At 44.1% G+C, this 21,831-nt stretch overlaps 3 protein-coding genes across 4 annotated transcripts; 2 read left to right on the forward strand and 1 right to left on the reverse strand.

The window, feature by feature from the left end:
* Nucleotides 1-957: 957 nt before the first annotated feature.
* Nucleotides 958-4,348, forward strand: LOC127753752 (uncharacterized). 2 transcript variants are annotated; one of them, XM_052279177.1, is made up of 4 exons: nt 958-1,301; nt 1,739-1,803; nt 3,056-3,263; nt 3,585-4,348. In XM_052279177.1, exons 1-4 carry the CDS (start codon nt 1,134-1,136, stop codon nt 4,071-4,073), a joined length of 930 nt encoding a protein of 309 aa, XP_052135137.1. In that variant the 5' UTR covers nt 958-1,133; the 3' UTR covers nt 4,074-4,348. The 2 variants fall into 2 exon arrangements, with proteins under 2 accessions (XP_052135137.1, XP_052135138.1); XM_052279178.1 differs by having other exon boundaries at nt 3,065-3,263; nt 3,585-4,347.
* Nucleotides 4,349-8,657: 4,309 nt separating this feature from the next.
* On the forward strand, nt 8,658-9,965 carry LOC127754928 (HVA22-like protein e). The gene is made up of 5 exons (XM_052280538.1): nt 8,658-8,847; nt 8,974-9,000; nt 9,101-9,223; nt 9,327-9,570; nt 9,670-9,965. The coding sequence occupies exons 1-5, from the start codon at nt 8,801-8,803 to the stop codon at nt 9,685-9,687; spliced, it is 459 nt and encodes a 152-aa protein (XP_052136498.1). The 5' UTR covers nt 8,658-8,800; the 3' UTR covers nt 9,688-9,965.
* A 2,962-nt stretch (nt 9,966-12,927) lies between these two features.
* LOC127755724 (transcription factor MYB4-like) lies at nt 12,928-14,534 on the reverse strand. Its single transcript, XM_052281393.1, has 2 exons — nt 14,247-14,534; nt 12,928-12,984 (listed from the first exon to the last, which is right to left on the reverse strand). The coding sequence occupies exons 1-2, from the start codon at nt 14,532-14,534 to the stop codon at nt 12,928-12,930; spliced, it is 345 nt and encodes a 114-aa protein (XP_052137353.1).
* Nucleotides 14,535-21,831: the final 7,297 nt, after the last annotated feature.

Consider the following 21,831-nt stretch of genomic DNA (forward strand, 5'->3'; position numbering starts at 1 on the left):
GTAGTTCTTGCCGAGCAACCAGTCTTTCCGCCACCTCGGTATATGTTTGACATGTTGCGCATATTTGATCTGTTCATGTTTTACTGCTTAGTTTGTGTAGATCTAATGATGCATTAATACTAGTATACATCTGTAATGTCATAATTTATTTATGGAATATATTAAATCATTATATGCCTATATTCTCAACAGCTACGACAAGGAGCCGCAACTTCGACGGTGATAGCCTCGGTGGGATCCCCATCCGTACTCCTCCTTCGTGACACTGACACCCGCATCATGTGGTCTCGTGCACCACACACAACGTCTGCTCCTGCATCACCGACGCATTCCTCCCGCACCTAGACGACCATCCTATCTCATCTCTGACCATCGTGAGAAAAGGGGTAGAGAGAAACATAGAGAAAGAAAGAGATGATGTGTCACTGACATGTGGAGTCCCATGCTGGCTTAGCCACCACGTCATCCAAACTCGAGCATTATAATACTCTAGAACCTCGGGTACATTGGTTTTACACATTGAGGAATGCATTATACCCTATATTGCGGATCATAGACGAATTTCGAACTCGACGGCAAGATGGGGGAAGGATTGATTTGTTTTGAAGCCAAAACTTGCCATACCAAAATATTGACATTTTGAGCAGTATTTTTGGCAATGTTTGGTTTGATACCAATACTCGCCAAAACCACATGAATATTACTAAAATATTAGCATTGGCAAAAACTTGCCCATAACTTAGCATTTCCAATTTTTTTGGTATGGTTGCAAACCAAATAAGCCAACATTCTTTTTTGTGCGCGGGGGGGGGGGGGGGGGGGGGGGGGGGCAGAGGCGCGGAACGAGGCCGGCCCAGTAAAACGGGCCGTGGTGGATATTGGGATTCGGCCCAAACACCCCCACCATTCCCAACACGGCGACGCGTTCCTTCTATCCAACAAAATCCATCAACCCCTTCTCTCTCAAAAACGAAAAAAAAAAAAATCAAAATCCTTCCCCCTTTCAAATTCGAAATTTCGAATCAAACACGCGCACGCTCCTCTCTCCTCTCCCCTCTCGATCGAGACACGCTTCTCCGCGGCGGCGGGGCGCGACCGGATCACGGCGGCGGGGGAGGGGAGGGGAGGGGAGGATGCAGCAGAAGCCCGCGGCGGAGGCCATGGAGGAGGAGTTGAAGGGGGAGGCCGTGGGGCCCCGCCGCCCCGGGCTAGGGTTATGGTTGGCGGCGCGGCGGCGGCTGGCCCCCGACGACCCCTTCTTCGCCGCCGGGGACATGGAGCGCGAGCTCCTCGCCAAGCAAGTGCGTTCTCTTCCCCTTTCACCTCCCTTCCTTCTGCTCGCTTAATTTGGGCGCTTTAGCTTCTTCGATTTTACGGGGATTTTTTTTGTTAGCTGTATTGAGCTGGAACCCGTGGAAAAGATGAAATAGAGATAGTAAAATCAGCCATGATAACCTTTGATTTTGCAGAAATTCAGCTGTACTGTACATAAGAGGAAAAGCTTTTGCCCTTCTTTGAAAAAAAAAAAGAGAGAAGAAATTCAGCTGCACTTAGCATCAGTTAGGTGGGAATTCCTTAATGCTCTGCAATACTTGTTTCTTTGATTTCTTGAACGGATCATGGTCGATTAGCTCAGATACCCTGCCCTGATGTGAAAAGTGTAGATGAACTGTGCTTTTACTCAACAAGTCCCCTATACTCCACTGTTTTTTTAGGTGTCTGATGTTTTCTTGTTTAGGTTGCTCTGGATCTCTCCGAAGATGAACGGTACCAGCTTGAGAGGATGGAAGTGGCGAGTGCCAAGTAAGAGATTGATCTTTACTTATGCTTACTCTTTGGATTGATGATTATTTATCCTTTCCGTTTCACGCCGAATTGGGGGGGGGGGGGGGGGGGGTTAGTCCCTGTCACATCAGATGTTTGGACACTAATTTGAAGTATTAAACGTAGACTATTGACAAAACCCATTCCATAATCTTGGACTAATTCGCGAGACGAATCTATTGAGCCAAATTAATCCATGATTAGCTTATGTGATGCTACAGTCAACATGTGCTAATTATGGATTAATTAGGCTTAAAAAAAATTTCATGCGAATTAGCTCTCATTTATAATTAGTTTTGTAAGTAGTCTATGTTTAATACTCTAAGGGCCCCTTTGAATCGTAGAAATGAAAAAACGGATGAATAGGAAAAACATAGGATTCGACAGGAATATAAGTGTAAAACAGAGGATTGCAAAACACAGGGAAAACACATGAATGATCGTTTGATTGGACCAGAGGAAAAACACAAGAATCGGATGAGAGAGATAGACTCAAAGGATTTTTTCCAAGAGGTTGGACCTCTTGCTAAGTTTCCTCCAAAACCTATATGCTATAAGCCATTCCATAGGAATTTTGTAGGATTTGGAAAACTTCAATCCTTTGAATCAAAGAGCTATATAGGAAAATTTCCTACAGGATTTCAATCCTATGAAATTCCTTCATAATTTCATTTGATTCAAAGGGGCCCTTAATTAGTGTCCAAACATCCGATGTGACAGGGACTAAAGTTTAGTCCCTAGATCCAAACACCCCCTAACATACCCTCTCTACAGATTTAAAACAGCATGTTAATGTACTGTTTTTCTGCATCCCCATAACACCATAAATTTCTTCGCTGTAGCTAAGGAAGTCCCTGAACCAGTGGTCCACACCCCACAGTGACTAAAGTCTGAGAAAATGACAACTGGATGTCTTGAACTAAATTATTGTACGAGTTCTCTAGAACCTATAATTCAAAATGATTGGCGAGTATTCCATCCTGACACCTGCTAAATCATGTCACCTTTTGCAGTTGTATGTTCTCTGTGTTGTGTTAGTACTGCAAGTTTTGGTCTCATTCTGTTTATTTGATCATATATACTACTGCAAGTTTATGTCACCTTTTGCAGTTGTATGTTCTTTGTGTTGTGTTAGTACTGCAAGTTTTGGTCTCATTCTGTTTATTTGATCATATATACTACTGCAAGTTTTGGTCTTATCTGTTCGATTTATTTGATCATATGTCTTAAGCTCTTGCAGTGCCCTTTTATGCCCAATTTCTGGCTGTGGTGCTCATCTAGATTGCCTGGAGAACTTTGAGGACCACTATCGCACCCGTCATACTGCTTCATGCTCTGTATGTTGGAGAGTGTATCCAACTTCAAGGCTGCTGAGTATTCATATTTCTGAGGCACATGATTCCTTTTTTCAAGCAAAAGTTGCCCGTGGTTTTCCAATGGTAATAAATTCATAATCTATCCATGCCCCCAGTTCTTTAATCGGTTTAATTTTGTGGCATCATGCACACTAGCCAATTTTATGCAAACCCAGAACTTCCAGTGGACTGTGCCTGCTGGCCAGTTTAAAATTACTACTCAATGTCTGAGCATTAGTTAGCATTACATGGTTTTCTGGTCCTGCTAATGAAGCTTTCCAATTTCCACATGTCACATTTACTGGCATCTGATTCTTGTACAAATTTACATAGTAGTAAGTGATACTTTTATATTCCCTCAACTTTCTATAGCAATTCACATTGTGTATGCTATTTTTGAAACAGTATGAGTGTTTGGTGGAGGGTTGTGGGGTGAAGTTGAAGAGCTACAAAAGTCGGCAGCAGCATCTTCTTGATAAGCACCAGTTTCCCAAGTCATTTGAATTCTTCAAAAAAGCACGCCCTTCGCAACGCCAGCGGAACAAGAACCAGAAGCAACGGCAAACAGTTCACAAGGGAGACGAGACAAGCGAAACACTAATGGATGTTGATGGGAAGAAGAGCTCAAGGTACATGAATTCCAGATATCGGCCAAAGCAACATGATGGAAAAGAGTCAAAAGAAAATGAGCATAGTAGCTGTAAGGAGGCCAAGAACAACGAAATGGAGGTTGACAAGCAGGTTGATGAGCTTGCTTCGGCCGTATCAAGACTGAGCACAGCGGATTCAACTCTTTCTAGCATAAGCTTTGGTCATCGTCGCTCTCGCGGTCTTGCTTTTGTCCCTAGGTCGATTCGGCAGAACAAGCAGGTTTCTCAGACAGAACCAAAATGACAGCATTTGATACCATCTTTCTCTTCATTGCTGATCTTGGATGCATTAACAATCCTGAATGTGCTGTTTCCTGTATCTGGACATTCACCGAATCCACTAATATACATTCTTGTAGTTGTATCACGAGATATGTCTTCTAGCTGGTTATCCTTGCTTATGGATGTACTGAGCTTCCTGTTACTGCCATGTAGTGGAACAATTTTTCTGAAGCGGCAAATATGAAGTGCAAAATACAAGACAGTTCTTGTGGTTGATCGATTTACCAGCTTGTTCTTTCTTTCCTGCAGGTGAAAGTTAATGACATTGAATGAAGGATCCTGTTAGGGTTAGCTACTTAGCTTGCTCTTCTCTTCGATGGATAGAACATACCAACTCCTTCGTCAACTGCAGTGTAGTTTTGCTCGGTCCTTTTCACACCTCTGGATATCTGAAGTAGATGTAATCTGAATTTCTGATTGATACCCGGCATGGAATCGACATGGCCAGTTTGTGAGTTTAGTTTGCTTCGTAATTCTGATAAAAATTAACTATCTGAAGCTATGATAAAAATCAACTGTATACGGACTAGTGTATGGAATTCAAATTCGAAAGATATCTCCATGGGTACGAATCATCCAGGATTTCCACTAACATTCCTCGTAAAGTTGTCTCCATTTGGGCCCAGTAGGAACAATTTGGGCTGGCTGGCCTATATATTGTACACTTGCTAGCCCAACAAATATGGATAGGCATGTACTTATACAAAGTAGGAATAAGTCCACTATTCATCCCATATCTTTTTCCGAGTTTAATTTGCATCACTAAACTGCAAACCGGTGCAAAAGAGATTACAAGACAGTATGGAGGGCGATGCTAATGGGCGCCCCCATCCCCCTATACGTCCTCTCCCCCTTCCTTCTCCCCTTCTTCTCTTCCTACTACACCATAAATTATAAAATAATAAAAAAAACAAAGTTATTCTCTTCCTACTACACCATAAATTTTAAAATAATAAAAAAACAAAGTTAGAAAATTTTATGTATAAAAATACTATATATAAAAAATATTTGAATTCAAATTTAAATTTGAATAGGATATATAAACTTTTTACTTATAAACTTTGGGTCTATAAACTTTAGGTGTATAAACTTTAAGTGTATAGAAATACTATATATAAAAAAATTTGAATTCAAATTCAAATTCAAATTTGAATCGGGTATATAAACTTTTGACTTATAAACTTTGTGTCTATAAACTTTAGGTGTATAAAAATACTATATATAAAAAAATTGAATTCAAATTCGAATTAATATTTGAATTTAAATTCAAATTTGAATTGGGTATATAAACTTTTGACTTATAAACTTTGGGTCTATAAACTTTAGGTGTATAAACTTTAGATGTATAGAAATACTATATATAAAAAATATTTGAATTCAAATTTAAATTTGAATTGGATATATAAACTTTTGACTTATAAACTTTGGATCTGTAATCTTTAAGTGTATAAACTTTAGAGGTGTAAACTTTAGGTGTATAAATTTTAGGTACATAAATTTTCTAAAATAGGAAAGTAATGCGGTGCCAAAAAAGGAAAGTGGAGGGAGGTGGGATTGATCGCCCAGAGCAATTGATCGCTCGTTAGGATTCTCGCAATATGAAGGCTGGTTTTGGCTGACATAAATAGTGAATTAAACACACCCTAAACTAACAAGGAAACGCGAGGCTCCTCTTACCCAGCTCCTTTTGCTGTCGAATTTGGTGCCATTTTGTGTGATTAACCTGCTTGCACGCAGATGGGATTGTGTTCCCTAGCTTACTCTATATCCTTGTTGATGGCCATGGTAACTCGGGAGCAGCGGTGCCGACGGCCTCATCGCAGCTGCCTACCCTTGACCCTCCATGGCTGCCTCAACCCTTGACCCTCGCTCCTGGCGTGCTCTTCGACACCGCAGTGGCAGAGCGGTGCACGGATCTAAAGGAAGATGGAGAGGAGAGATGAGGATGCAACCTCGCCGCTGCAAATCTCTTCTCCACCATCATCGAGCTAGTGGCTTGATGCATGCATCGAGACGTGACGGTGGTGGGACGGGGTGCCGTGGCGCTGTCGAGCGCTAGCTCGTCGCCGCTTGAGGTGTTCTCGCCTAGGTCCGCCGCGCTGCTCGATCTTGGCCGCCCCCACCCACCTCCTTGCCGCCATGGCTACGGCGGCAATGGCATGGACGTGCTCCCCGGCAGCGTGGTGCAACACGTCCAGTCGCAGCTCAACAGCGCTGGTGTCTCCTGTAGCCTATGTGGCTGCATGCTGTTCCTCCCAATGCTCTACTTCCCGCGGCACCTTTTGACACAGCAGATCGGGCAGATGGTGGAGGCCACGCTGGAGGAGCTTGTCATCTACTATCCCTTCTCCGCCATGTGCCTGCCGCTCTGGCTGGTGTTGCCAAGCGCCTCGCTGCGGGGGCTCGTGCCGAGGGTGGACTTCGACATGTCCTCGGTGGCGTCTAGCGGGTGGATCCGGGTACTTAGACTAGATCGGCGTCGTGCTGAACCTTGAGGATATGAGGCTGTGGGGCCTCAGTACTAGGGCTAAATATGGGCGGGTACGGTTAGATCATGACATTCCCATATCCTAGACAATATTTTCCTTTAAATTCGGAGCCGGGTATAGGTAGTGCCGAATAACATATCATTTATCCTGTATCATTTCCCATATTATTTCCTTATGAATCGGATTCGGGAATGGATACCTATTTGTTCTCTAATTCATATATATTAAATATAAGAAGGCGATTAAAATGCTAAAAGATATATACGAAGGCAAAATTATACAATATCACATGTGAGCTCGTAAAATAGTGATTAACCAATCTTTTACCATGTTTATATATGGATCTATAATAGATTTCATATATATTTTATAATATGGGACATACGGGTGGATACAAATTTTCTTGTATCCTAACCCTTGCCGTTTTTACGGATTTAGATTCGAACTATCCAAGTTTTTCCCACAAGCCTCAGGTTGGATGAGCGAGCGATTGGGAAATATCGCCCCATTTTCACCCCTAGGCCTCACGATGGCACGCGCCCTAGCGGGGAGGGGGGGGGGGGCAGCTGGCTTTAGCGTGCTAGAGTTGGCACGGTGCTACAGGATGTCTGGAGAGAATAGAGGGAAGAGAGGCGGGAGAGAAAAGAGGGGAGGAGTGAAATGTGGGGTCCACTTTTTTTTCCCTCATGAACGTCTAGTCAATACGAGTGGATTGGATCAGCATAACACGTTAGCGAAACCAGCTATGCTGCTGGAGGACCTAATCTAACTCAGAAAAGTTAGGGCATAGACAGTGAACTTATTTCATATGAAGAGTAGACGGGCTTTGTGGGCTCGGCCCGTTGGATCCAACGGCAAGCGCCGCGTGGGCACCGCGTGCAGGAGGGGGCCGCCGCAGCTGCAGCCGGCCACGGACGCGACGTGTGCGGATCTGCACGCGCGCGGCGGCCGACCTGACGCGCTCTCTTTAACGTGGCCGGCCGCCCCGTTTCTCCGTGCTTTGTGCCTACCAACATCATGCTGTGACATGTGAGCTATACATGTATGATCATGTGACAACGTGGCCGGGATTGCAGGGTTGCAGCACACTGGGAGGAGGTACCATATATCGTAAGATTAGACACATTCTAATAAAACGAATCTGAGAAAGTGGACCTGTCTAATTTAATCTTAGGTTGTATATTTTAGGATAGCGAAAATATACCATTCGCTAAAAAATTTGATTTTTCTATGACGGAGAAAGCAGTAGTGTAAGCAGAGCGCCCGTAAACATATCCTCACTTTTGGTTCATCTCATATTTTTGTAAGATGGAGGAAACATGAGTGAAATTAGAGCACCCTATAAACATATCCTCATTAACTTTGTTATTTCTATCGGTTACCTAGTACTAATACCTAAGATGTAATCCACTGTAATAGGATAATAGGAAGATGAGCACGGTTTTATGTCTGAAACTGAAAATGGGTCTGTTGGTCATAAAACTTACTACCTCCGTTTTGAAATATATCAAACTAGCTAGTATTAGATTAGACACGATCTATTATTCAATTTGGACAGAGTCCATATAGCTATGATATGCTTACTATTTCATATTGCTTTCATGAACTTAACTTAAAGTTTTGGACCACAATGAAAGTTTCAGTTCATATCATATGGCATACTACTTCTATTCTTTTTTTTTTGTTAAAAAAAACTGGAGCTCTCAGTTTTTTTAAAGTTTGTCCTGTTACAATTTTAATCAGTTCTTTATTATTCCTCTCCACATCAACAATTTTTCCTCGATGATCCGGTTCCCTTTTGACCTCACTGCACTGTCCCAGATCTCTCATTAATCCAACCCAGAAAAAAAAACAGTACAAAATAAAATACACAAGATTCAACAAAGCAACCTGACCTGGTCGGTGCTGTACCACGTGGCATCTCCCCTCCATGTCCCAATCACTTCGAGAGACAAAAGGAAACACTCCTCCAGTGGCATCCTGCCATGTGTCCTCCATTCTTGTACTTAATCTCTTCTTATTTAAGGCCTCATAATCTCTTGCTTTCCCTTCCCTAGTAAATCAAAGAACACAAAGCATCCAAAACAACACCAGGAAACTTCTTTTCAATCGATCACTCCACTGGTGAGTAGTGAGTGGCTAGTGACTGGTCAGTTCATCACTTGTGAAGGTTTTGCAATCAGGAAAAGTTCAGAAGATCATGGGCAAGCTCTGGACAATCCTCACTCACCTTCATTCCCTTGCAGGGTACATATGGTTTCTATTCTTGTAATGTTAATATGCACTTAGCTGCAGTTAAATTTAAGCTTAAACAGTTAAAACTGATTCCTGTGAATTTTCTTTCTGCTGCCCTTTGTGGTTGGTTGGTTGCAGGCCTACCGTCATGCTCCTGTACCCCTTGTAAGTTCAGAGATTTTCTCTCTATTAGCTTTTCTTCTTCTTCTTTTTATAAGTTCATGTGATTGAATGTTTAATTTTGAGATGATTTTGGTTGGTGCAGGTATGCGTCGGTGCAGGCCATGGAGAGCCCATCGAAGCTTGACGACGAGCAGTGGCTGGCCTACTGGATCCTCTACTCCTTCATCACCCTCGTGGAGATGCTTCTCGAGTCCCTCATCTACTGGTTGAATTCGATTAACCCATCTCATCTTGATCTTGATCGAGCAGATATGGATTAATTTCAGAAAGAACTCATTCATAAAAGTACTATGATTTTGTTCGATCAGGATACCGATCTGGTACGAGCTGAAGCTGCTGTTCATCGCGTGGCTGGCGCTGCCCAACTTCAGGGGAGCCGCGTTCATCTACAACAGGTTCGTCAGGGAGCAGCTCAGGAAGCATGGCCTCGCCGGCGCCGGCGCCGGCGCCGCCGCCAGCGTCGGCAAGAAGGACAAGTCGTCGCCGTCGTCGTCACCCAAGGACAAGGAGAAGACCAAGAGCAAGTTCCTCTCCTTCGTCACTCCCAAGAAGGTGAGTTCTTAAACCTCGAGCAGCATCAGTCTCTTTTTTTTTTCTTGATTAATCTTGGCTGAAATTTGATCCATGTTCTTTGTGTCTTCGTTATGTCAGGATCATGAAGCTTACTGAGCCAAGAAGTGCTGATCAGTCGGATCCCTGAAGATAGTTTTTTAGTGTGTGTACTGTTCCATTTGTGTTTGTCCCTCTTCCTCTCCTTCAGAAAAGGCAGCTAGCTAGCTTCATGTTTGGCTGGTCTTTTTGGCCATCTGTGCATGTCTGTAAACTTTCTTGGAGTGAGGGGAAAAAGAGCATAATTAGTTGCTCCATGTTGAGTTGTTAGAGTGGTTTCTTGTAAATGTAATTCAGGATCTCAGATGAGCAGACAATAAAAACACACTGTTCCAGGAGTGACCTTTCTCACCTTTTCAGTTAGGAAGGATGTATACAACTCATCTGCTTGCTTTCTTTAAACAATACTCAATGCTTTGATTCTGGTGATAATCCAAAGTGTTAAGAAGAAACTTCATACTATGCTTTATGTGATCCTGGCATTACAATTTAGTAGAAACTAGGAGCACCTGTTCTTCTTTTGATCTGTTCATTGCTGTCTGTTTTGTTCTTAGAGAAGTTATTCTGTACTTTCGGTTGCTGCTAGCTTTTGGATGTTTCCCCTGCCCTGTAGTGCTTCATCTGCTTGTTGGCAACTCAAATGCTAATTAAATCTGTAGTGCATGCCCTAAATGTCATACTTCATCTTTGGTTTCGTTGTGCAAGGCGTCATCAGCATCCAAGCAACAAGCATAGGCCGCACCGTCACTAACCACTACAATTATTATTATTGCAAAAACAAGATGCTTAGGAAACATCAGTGAGTAAGCTATGAACAGCACTAACTCACCTTCTCTCAGCACAAGGACCGGTAATCGAACCGGTGAAGCTCTCGGTTCAATGGTTCACTGGTTCAACCGGTTGGACTGTTGGTTTAATCCGGTTCATTAACAGTTAAATATATTAAGCATTCTATCTAAACACAAGGCATATGATAGCCTTGTGGTTGGCCTCCCATGTGGTCCTGTGTTCGAATCCCACCCATGCACATTTTCGCCCATTTTCCCCCAAACAGCACCCATGCGCGCGTACAGCAGCCGCCAAGCCTGGTTCAAAGCGGTTTTATTCTCCGGTTTAATGGCGGTTTTTCTCCAAAACAGAGCGGTCTAACCGGTTCAGTGCCGGGTTGATTGCATACCGGTCTTTTACCTGGACCGGACCGGTCGGGGCTCTGGTTCCGGTTTTCTCTGGTCCGACCGCCGGTCCTGTCCGGTCTTAATAACTAGGAAAAAGTACACCCAAGGTCCCTCAACTTGTCATCGAGATACAAAATTGTCCCCTAATCGCAAAACTAGATACCGGGCGTCCCTTGACTATCAAAACCATTTGCTTTAGATCCCACGGTGGTTTTGACCCCGGTTTTATCTGACGTGGCGGCCGAGTCAGCGTGAGCCCCACATGTCAGGATGCCACATCATCTATCCCTTCCTCTTCTCTCGGTTTTCTCCTAGGCAGGCTGGCCGGCGTGTTGGGAAGTCGATGGGGTGAGGCGGGAGAGGAGGATCGGCGGCGGTGGCCGGCGACCGGCGATGTGGCGGCGGCTGTGACCATGCAGGAGCAGGTGCGTCGGCGGAGCGGGCAGGTGATGACCATCATCTCCGAGCAGTTCCCGTCGGATGTCGGCGCCTACATCGCCACGTTCCACGTTGACTCTGACGTCGTCTCGCTCAATGGGATGGAGGTGCTGCAGGCGGACGCCGAGGTGGGGCGCGACGGCCGAGTCCACGTCGTCATCCGCTGCTAAGCGTAGGCCTCACAAAGTGGAAGGAGAGGAGTGGCACGGCGAAGACGGCAAAGCGGCGCGGCGGTTGGGGAAACGACGTGGCGAGGACGGCGGCGGTTGAGCAGGAGTGGCAGGCCTCGCAGGTGCTTGGTGAGGGTGCTCGTCGGCATCCCGGTCTGTGGCGACGGCACCGCCGCGACGCTGGGTCTAGCGGGCTGCCTTGCCTTGCCGCCACCACCAAGCTGACGAGCTCGCCGGCCTCCTCGCGCCTCCGCCGGCTGTGCATGTGGCTCTAGCTCTGCCACCGTGGTCGCCCGCCACTCCTCCTCGTCGGCGAGCACGGAGAGGAGGCTAACGTTGCCGCCTTGCTCCCCTTCCCCCGGCAGCCGCCGCCGCCGCCTTGCTCGTCCTCGTCGGCGAGCACGGAGAGGAGGCTGACGCCGCCGCCTTGCTCCTCCTCGTCTGCGAGCATGGAGAGGAGGCTGCCGCTGCCGCCTTGCTCCCCCTGCTGCCGCCGCCGCCTTCCTCCCTACCCGTCGGCCGGCGCCGCCGTCCTGCCCGGAGCCCCAGAGAGAAGAAGAGTGAGAGAGAGAAGAGGAAGGGAGAGAAGAGGGGAAAGAAAGAGGAGGCTGACCTGGACAGGCTGATATGTGGGGCCTACGTGGGTCCCACGCTGACTCAGCAGCCACGTAGGATAAAACCGAGATCGAAACCACCGAGGGACCTGTTGGGACTTATTTTGTATAGTTAAGGGATCCCGCATATCTGATTTTGCTGTTCGAGGATGTTTTTGTATCCCGATGACAAGTTGAGGGACCTTTGGTGTACTTTTTCCTAATAACTATGCTTGTGCTTCAATTCACAAGTGTCTTGCTTTCTTTCCCTTTCTTTGGGCTGTGACTGCGTGTTCCACGATATGGGCCTAACAAGTACGTTCTTGGGCTGAACCTCGAAAAGAGCGGGCCCAATAGTCTGGGATGGAAGGTAATTTATAAAGGAAAAAGTTCACTTCGAGTCCCTTCATTAGTGCCTAAATCATAATATCGGATATCTCAATGTCCTTAGTTATCAAAACTGGTATAATTTGACTCCCTTGGTGGTTTTGGAAGACGGTTTCGCTGACGTAGTGATTATGTGACAGTGTTGACTTGGTTTTCATCATACGTGACGTTGACGTGACGCTTATATGGTATTAGAATTTAAAAAATATATGTGGGACCCATTTTGTTATTCATTAAAAAAAATTGTGGAGCCCATTGACATGTGGGACCCTCATGTCAGCAGATCTCTTTTAACCCTTCTTCCTCCTCCCCCTCTTGTAGGGACACATGGCGGTCGCCGGTCACCGCTCCGATGCCGCCCTGGTCGTTGATGACGACAACGCTGCCGCGCACCATTATCAGGAATAGGGAGCGCTTCGACGCGGGAAATCCCGCCTCACTGTCGACCTCGCCTTGTGGTTCGGGCGTGAAATTATCAATTTTCCGACAAGATGCAGGCCAGTGTATTCCGGGTTGGGTGTGGTTACGAACAAATTATCAATCACGAAGGTCGCCACCCGCCGGCCTCCTCAGCTGCCGCTCCCCGTCGTCATCCTGCCAGCACCGCAACAAGATGGCGCGGCTCAATCACAACTGCCCCCTCGTCATGAGCGCCAGCGCCGAGTCTGCCGCTGCCTTCACCGCCCGGGGCTGCGATGGCACGCCCCCGCCCCCACCCCCGGTTGCCGTGAAGAGAAAGTGGGAGAGAAAGAGAGAGAAGGGAGAGAGTGGGAGAAGGAAGAATGAAGGGAGTATGACATGTGAACCCCACAATATATTTTTTTTATGAATGACAAATGTGTTCCATACATACTTTTTTTTAACTCTCATGCTACATGAATGTAACGTGGAGCGAAGATCAGGTCAACACCACCACGTAAGAGCCAAGTCAGTGAAACCGTCCTTCAAAACTATCGAGGGAGTTAAATTGCACCGGTTTTAATAGTTGAGGTTATTCGGTACTGTGATTCAGGGATACAAATCAGATTCGGTCACTAATTAAGGGAGTCGAAGTGAACTTATTCCTTTTATAAGTGGTCGTAAAGGTTTCCGGTGTTTCAATTTAGGGATACGATTTTAACTCGACGCAAAGATGAGGGATGTAGACTGGACTTATAAGTGGCCACCAGTGGTCGCAAGGGGGAATCAATGAGATTTGTTGAACTTGGCTTCGCAAGGCCATGGCTGATGGTTCTCTTCCTCCTCCAACTTTGCCCTTCCTTTATTTCTAGTACTTATCTAGCCTCAGTCCTCGCTTATTTCTAGTCTAGATTGCTCTTTCCAGTCTCTCATATTCTCTTTGATTTGTATCCATAAGCACTCGTATTTTGGAGTGGATTTGCAGTTAATTTGAGGCAGCACTTGTGTGAGAGAAATTGTGTGGGGCTGTTGTGCTTGGGAATAAGTTCATCTGAGATCCCTTAACTTATCAACGAATCTGATTTTCGTCCCTCAACCGAAAAAACAGACACAACGGGTCCCTCAACTATTAAAACCGGTGCAGATTAGATCCTTTGGCGGTTTTGAGGGCGGTTTTGGCTGACGTGATGCCTACGTGGCAAATTTAACTTGGTCTTCATCTAACGTGGCGCTTACGTGACAATTCAATACACAAAAATAATAAACTCCGTGGGACCCACATGTCAGTCCAACTCACCCTCCTCTTCTTCCTCCTCTCTCCCCATGTCCCCTCCCTTCATCTCTCTCCCATCTCTCTCATGTGCAACACGACAGAGAAGGAGCGGAAACCCGCTAGCCATCGTCGTCGCCGCCGCCGACGTTTCCCCGCGCCGCCTCCACCACCGCATCCCAGTGACCACCACTGTTGTCCACGAGAACACCGCCGACAAGGCGCCCGTCGTCGTCATCGATGCAGGTGCTTCGACGGCGGTGTCCGGTCGCCACCGCCGCGGTGGTCGACTCCGGTCAGCCTCGCCGCGGTGGTGTCTGGTCGCCGCCGCCGCCGTCGACAACGACGACGACGTCTGCCGGAGCTTCTTGCGCTTGCGCAGCCGCGCGTTCCAGAAGTTCTTGATCTCGTTATCTGACCTGCCCGGCAGCCTCGCCGTGATCTGTGACCAGCTGCACACGCACGCACGGATCATGAACACTCCATTGATCAAATCGATCGTTTCATCATCTCATGGTTAATTGAGCAATAATCTAGCTACCTGTTGCCGCGGCATCTAGATACCAATACAAATGGTATCTACACGCATAACAGTATAAATTTCACCGACCGTCATTGTTCCATACTCCCAGATCGCTCGTCGATTTCTTTCAGTCTTTTGTCTACTCCGATGTCGTTCGACGCGGTCTCCCGGCGGGAGACGTCACCGCCGCCGGCGTTGGAGGAGGAGATGGCGACTGTGACTCAGGCGCCGGGGCTGTCGACGCCGTCCATGCTCGACAATGCAGATGGTGGAGCTCCGGCGGCGGCCACGGACCAGAGCGCGCCGTGCGCCACCGGCGGCGAGGCCGTTGGAGGGCGAGGGCCGGCTGCGGAAGGGGAAGATGGTCGCCGAGGACCAGAGCCCGCCGAGCGTGAGCGGCGGCGTACCGGCTGACCTGCCTCCCGGCGGCGACAAGCTTGCTGAGAACGGCGGTGACACTGACACCCTCCTCCTGGGTGCCCGTCGTCCGTGGATGGAGAGGATGGTGGGTCCCACTATTTTGTTTTTATTTTTTTTTTGCTTCCAGTGCCACATCATCGCCACGTAGGATGAGGACCAAGTCAAACCGGCCACGTAGGTGCCACATCGGCCAAAACCACCATCGAAACTGCTAAGGGATCTGCTTTTCACCGGTTTTGATAGTTGAGGGACCCGTTGTATCTGGTTTGGTTGAAGGACGAAAATCGGATACCTCGACAAGTTAAGGGACCTCAAGTGAACTTATTCCTTGTGCTTGGTACAGAACATTGTGTAGGCCTTTTTATGGATGGGCCTAAATCCAGCCCATCTACGAGGGTAGGCCAGTATCTAAGGGCTAATTGCTTTTTGGGCTGTCGTCTTCAATTAAGCAGTTTTTGCAAGAAGGCCCGAATACTTGCACAAATGAATACACCGTTATGCAGAAAATGCAGGCCCAGCTGATTTACATGGCCCAGTTAACTTCTGTATCTTCTCATTCATGGAGACCATTGATCTTTGGAATTCCTTGATCTTTATAAGTTTTCTTTTTTGAGATCTTATTAAAAGGTTGACCAAAATGAGCTGATACAAATCTCGGGTTACACTATTTGTCTTATTCAAAAAATTAATATAAATACGTACAAGTATAATTTAAGATTATATTTTATTCGATGATAAAACGAGTCACAACAAAATAAATGATATTTTAATAAGACGAATGATTAAACGTTACGTGAAAAGTTAACGGTGTCATATATTTCAATAAGGGTTTATGTTGTCTATATTGTTGGATAGGCACATAAATATACACATTACAAAACCATAGTTATTAAACTAGATAGGTACATAAATATACACATTATGAAATCACAGTTATTAAATCAGATCAATGGATGAGCCTGTCGAGTTCTCGGATTGTTGGACCGTTGGTATGGCCAATCTAACTACAATTTTAAATTTAATATATATTCGTCTCTATATACAACTACAATATGGTGCCATAATGGTGAGGCGACTGGCCCCAACCATGTAGCCTTTTTCTTGGAATTTTGTTACAAAATGATGTAGTAGGCTATTGGAAATAAACCGGCTCATCGTTTAGCCCCTTGAGCCTTTGTTTGATTTTAATGCTAGAGGCAACCAAATCGACGTGAGCTCTTTGCAATTTGTTTCTTTTTTTCACCGGGCTAGTTCCACTATTTTCCAATTAAACTAGAGCTCACCTCGATTTGGTTGCCTCTAACTAGAAGTACATGCATTGCATATATACGTTGTGTACAGGCATGTATGTGTACAGGTGGACCGAGGCTCTGCATATATATGCTGCGTGTGCTCTGTTGTACATTTTCGTCTGTAAAAAGCACTATTCTCTTCGGGCTGAAAATATAGTTATTTTGAATAAGGGTGAAGTCAAACTTTAAAATCTTTGACTATAAATAATTTCTAAAATATTTGCCTTAAAAATATAAAAACCATATTTGTAAATTAGTCTTAAAAAGTACTTTAATAAAATCATATATTTGTTGATATTTTTATATATATTGTAATAGAAAATAGTTGTCAAAGCTACTTTTTTAGACTGTGACCTTGTCCAAAACGATAAGTATTATTAACCCGAAAGGAGTACCACTTAGTACTCCTTCTGTTTAGATTATAAGTCATTTTGGCTTTGGTCAAAGTTAAACTCCTCTAAATTAGATCAAGTTTATTGATAAATATAATAATATTTACAACACTAAATTAGTTTTATTAAATTTATAATTCAATATATTTTTATAATATATTTATGTTTAGTTGAAAATGTTATATTTTTTTATAAACTTGGCCAAACTTAAAGCAATTTGACTTTAATTAAAGTAAAAAACGACTTATAATCTGAAACAGAGGGAGTACTTACTAGGATGGGGTAGTATACTTGCTATGAGTTTTGTCAAACTGCCATTATATCTGTTTTAACTTTCCATGTCACCAAATAAACTATTTATTTTACTAGAGTAAGACACATTTTCGCAAAGAAAAAAAAAGGTCTCACAGCAACCACGCTTCACTTTACATAAGATGTACTTCCAAACGTACGTAGAACTAGCTAGAGCTAGCTATAGAACCAGCTGCAGGTAGGAAATTAACAGATCACACATCTTAGTCGATGGAATCATTTGTCCATCCGTATCACAACGCTACTATACAATACGCCGCTGCTAATTGCAGAGCTAATTAATGATGCCTGAACTGCTATACAGTTATAGGTCACCAACTCGCAGTTAGCACGAACTCCATATCCTTTTCATTTTGTGGTAGGGGTGCGCTTAATTAAGGACTTGTCCTAGCTTAGCCACTTGGATTTGGGCCAATCGTGGTCCTCATTTCATATAGATTCTTGGCCACAACGGCCGATCGCAATCGGAATATATTTTTGGTTTTGCACGAAATGGAGAAGCTACAAGCAGCTTAATTAGCATATACTCCATATAAAATGTTAAGCTCACTGTTTTGCCAAAATCCGATTATTTCGATACAGGTCTGTTCTTAGTACAGCTCACTGTTTTGCCAAAATCGATTTGGCATGCTAATCCTATATATGCACCATAGTTGTCATGGACACAGTTCGTCTACAGTACTGCATGTGCAGTATTGCTCACTGATATATGAGCCCGAGCAGAGCAGTACTGTAGAGGATCTCAATTGAGTTGTCATTAAGTATAGTTAGTGTTATTCCTTTTCTTTTTTATGGAGTAAAGCTATTATATCTAGCTATATTGTTTTTAGTTCTTCGATGATTAATATATGGTTCAAATTATCTCATTTTACTTTCTCCTACTTCTTCCACCAAGTTGCATTAAATTATATGTAGTCTTTAGAGGAAGGCTAATCTATTGTTTAAATTGTCTCTGTTCTTTTATAAACCACATAATTCCAATTGTACTTTCTAGCATTTTTAAGATTAGTTATCAAATGTGCAAATTGTACAGATCAATTATGTAGTCTAGTAAAAAAATAAATCCATCTTACATCTAATATTTCTATCATTATTATGTAATAGCCCCGCAACAACATGCGGGTTCCATCCAGTTTAAACATAAGGGCATGGAAAAAATCTGTTTTCTTTTTCCTAAGTGGCCTTGCATATATTTAGCCTTAACCTAAATGAATTAGACAAAAGTTTATATACCACTCAATGTCCACATAAAGTGGTAGAGGATAATTAATATCGCTGCAAAAGGTAATTATCAGCAGTAACTAATCCCTCCAGTCTTTAAAAAAAGTGTAGTTTTAGGCTTAGAATCTGTCCCTCCCTAAAAGACTGAGTGTAGTTTTAGAGTGGTCTACTAAATCTCTTTAGTATCACTGTATCTTTTTCTTCTCATTTTTAGTCATTGAACCAGCAGTAGTACTCCCTCCTGCTCGTTTTCTCTCAATAATAATAATAATAATAATAATAATAATAATAATAATATATTTGATTATAGAACTACTATGTAGCGCTATGGGTGCTACCTAACTAGGTGGAGCGCCACCACCGTGGTGCAACCTCCCTCCTCCCAGTTCACGGTATGTAGTTAAAATTTAACTCACCCCTACGCCTCTTCCCCCACACTCATAATCCGAGTAAATTTTTAACTTAATGTTACCCAATTTTCAGCATATATACATATGTTGTTTTCCCCACCTTGTAACCAACCACATATCCCGATCTTTTTTTTTTCTCACTCTCTCCGGGTATTTCGGATCTGAGCGAGCGGGTGACCGACGAGATCAAGCTCGTCGCTGGCCATGGCAGCAATTCGGTGACAGCGGCCGGTGACCAGCACGTGCACCGACGAGGTTGCCCGGTGGTTCTGTCCGTGCTAGAGGGGGACGGGCGGTGCTCGCCCTCTGTGTGGCTTAGGCCACCGGTCGATGGGCGGCGGGCGAGGAGACGACGAACTACTCCAACAGCTCTTGAAGCGATGAGCAGCCGTCTGCAGCGTGGAGGAGGGCGGATCTGGAGGACGCGCTCCTTGATCCGTGGTGGTGGCCCTGAAGCAGGGCACTGGATGAATCGTCAGGGAGGACCTTGGTGTTAGGTCGCCTTCTTCTTGCTCACCGTGCGTAGGCTGCGTTCAAGCCAGAAGAGGAGGAAAATGTTGCGCCAATGGACGTCAGGCCCGGTGACCAGCTTCCAGGCGGACTAGGCCGCTGTCGATGAGGATGGTGAGGAGGCCGATGAAGGTGCTGGTGAGCTTTGGCTGCGCCGGATTTGCAGGCCAAACTCCTCCCCGGTGTGGGATCCAGCGCCTTGTCCTATCCCGGCAGGAACGGCGAAGGAGTAGGTGACGGGGAGATGGTGGACATCGCGCGGCGGTGCTCTAGGCCACGGCGGCGTAGTCTGGCTGGCAGATGAACCCGAGTCCGACCCCGACCATGCTTTGTGCGGGGCTAAACTGGAGCCCTGTCGCCTTGCTCCTGCTTCGATGCCAACAGCTGCTGGTGGCTGGGATGGGATTGGAGCTGCTAGTCTATCTGTCCCGTGCCAACTGCTGCAGCACGCCAGCACCTCAGGCCATCAACATCTCTGCAGTGTGTCTCCTCCCTTGGATGGAGATGTTTTTTTCCTCCTGTTGTTTCTGTAGTTTTTTACGCACAGAAGATTTTGTGTGATTGATAATTTCATATGCATGATTGAATGTAATACTCCCTAATTTTGATTGTATGTGTTAATATGCCCCGTAAAAATGATAATGATTCTCATATGTTAATGCCTGAAAAAAAATTCTCTTTCTTTTCTCCATACGGACAGATTGAGTAAAAGAATTACCAAAATATGTGATAAAAATATTACCATGAACGCCAATGATGTAAGAAATATGCTGGAGTAAAAATATCACTAACCTTGGTCTTGATGAGTATTATCGAGCCCCGAATTTGTGAGGAGTAAAAATTTTACTACCAGTCCAAAGAGGGTTTGATTTCGCTTCTTTTACTAATTATTATGGGGATTTGGGAGTAAAACTTTTACTGTCGGTCGAAAGAGTGTGATCTTGATGAGTATCTGAACTTGTGGGGAGTAAATATTTTACTGCTCGCCCAAAAAGGGTTTTACTGATTATGGGGATTTGGGGAGTTAAAATTTTACTGTCGGTTGAAAGAGTGTTTGATTTCGCTAAGGAATTTTTTTACTGATTATGGGGATTCTAGGAGTAAAAATTTTATTGCCCACAGAAAGAGGGTTTGATTTTGTTAAGGAATTTTTTTTACTGATTATGGGAACCTGATTTCTCTCAAGAATATTTTTACTCACCCGTATGAACAGATGGAGTGAGAAAAGGGGCTAGAGGAGGGTACATGGAGACCGGGTGGCAGTTGTGCAGGAAAAAACGGAAAACACTCTCGGTGGGAGGAAAAATACGAAAAACCCAGAAGCAGAAAGGAAGGGAGGAAGGAGAAACGGAAAAACAGGAGGAGATCGCTTCCTGTGAGAGGCGCTACGTAGTTTACTAGCGCGCTACGGCTGTGTGTCGCGCTACGTGACCGTATTTGATTATATATAACTATAGTTATTTTTTCAAGGAACGGAGAGAGTACTTATTTTTTTTTTTCGGGGAAACGGAGAGAGTATTTAGGAATATATGCTCTCATAAATAGTGTAAAGTCGCCAACGCCATCTGGTCGCCTCTTTCCGGCCTGTCTTTTGCCACCTCGTGACTTCTACAAGGATCAAATGTTGCAAACCCAAATATCCAGCGGTTCAAAACATTTATCTCTAATGGCATTTAAATCCTCTTTAAACATTCAGTAAGAGATTTGGGCTAATCTCTAAGGTTGTCAACCTGTTTATCATTCACTAATCTCTAAAAGTTCGAATAAAGGCATATATCAAATGGTTCATATTAAAAAAAGTAGTGTGATCTGCAAAGAAATATATTGAAAAAAATACTTTCGTTTTTATTTTTTAAATAAAAGACTCTGTTAAAATTTTAATATCTTTACATTTGAGCATTTGTCCTCTTAAAAAATATAATTTAAATGTTAAACAATTTATGGCCATGCTCAAAGTACGTTTAACGGTAAAACAAGTTAATTACAAAAAAATAAATAACATATATTTACGTAGTAGTTTTTTAAGTTAAATTAAATGTGATATATTTAAAAATAGAGGTAACATGGGTTTTCCACTCATGTGCGAGACTAATAAGAATTATTAATAAAACTCAATACCTGGATGCACAAGCCGCCAAACGTAGTGATGAGTTCGTGCACAAGTGGGGAGAAAATTGAGTAGTACATGGAACTGTTGAACATTGAATTAACATGGAACCAATTATTAATTAACCGGCCGGGAAGAATTATATTAGAGCTAGGTCATGACTCATGAGCATATATATACATGAAAACATGTCTGCGTGACAAACGAAAGAATTAGTAAACAAACATCAATGATTGTGACAAAGTGTGACAAAAGTGTGACAAAGTTGATAAGAAACTTGAGTCTATGACATAGGGACCTAGCTGTCATAGTTATGACATAACGATGATAGTGAATCAAATTCTGGTAGCTATAAGTGTGACTGAATCAAACACCCGTTAAATATATAGTTTAAGAAAGTAATGATAAAATATATGTATTGGAGATTTTGCTAATACCCAAAATGCATCTTTTTTAAAAAAACACTATGGGTCGTACTACTATTCCCAAGAAATATATTCTGGTTCCATTTTAAATTAAAAATTTTTCTTCCTGTAACACTTTAGTTGGTTTGACTTTCCCACTTTAAGTAAGACTTAATTGGCC

Source organism: Oryza glaberrima, chromosome 11, assembly GCF_000147395.1.
Source record: "Oryza glaberrima chromosome 11, OglaRS2, whole genome shotgun sequence".
In the NCBI taxonomy this organism is placed as follows: Eukaryota; Viridiplantae; Streptophyta; class Magnoliopsida; order Poales; family Poaceae; genus Oryza; species Oryza glaberrima.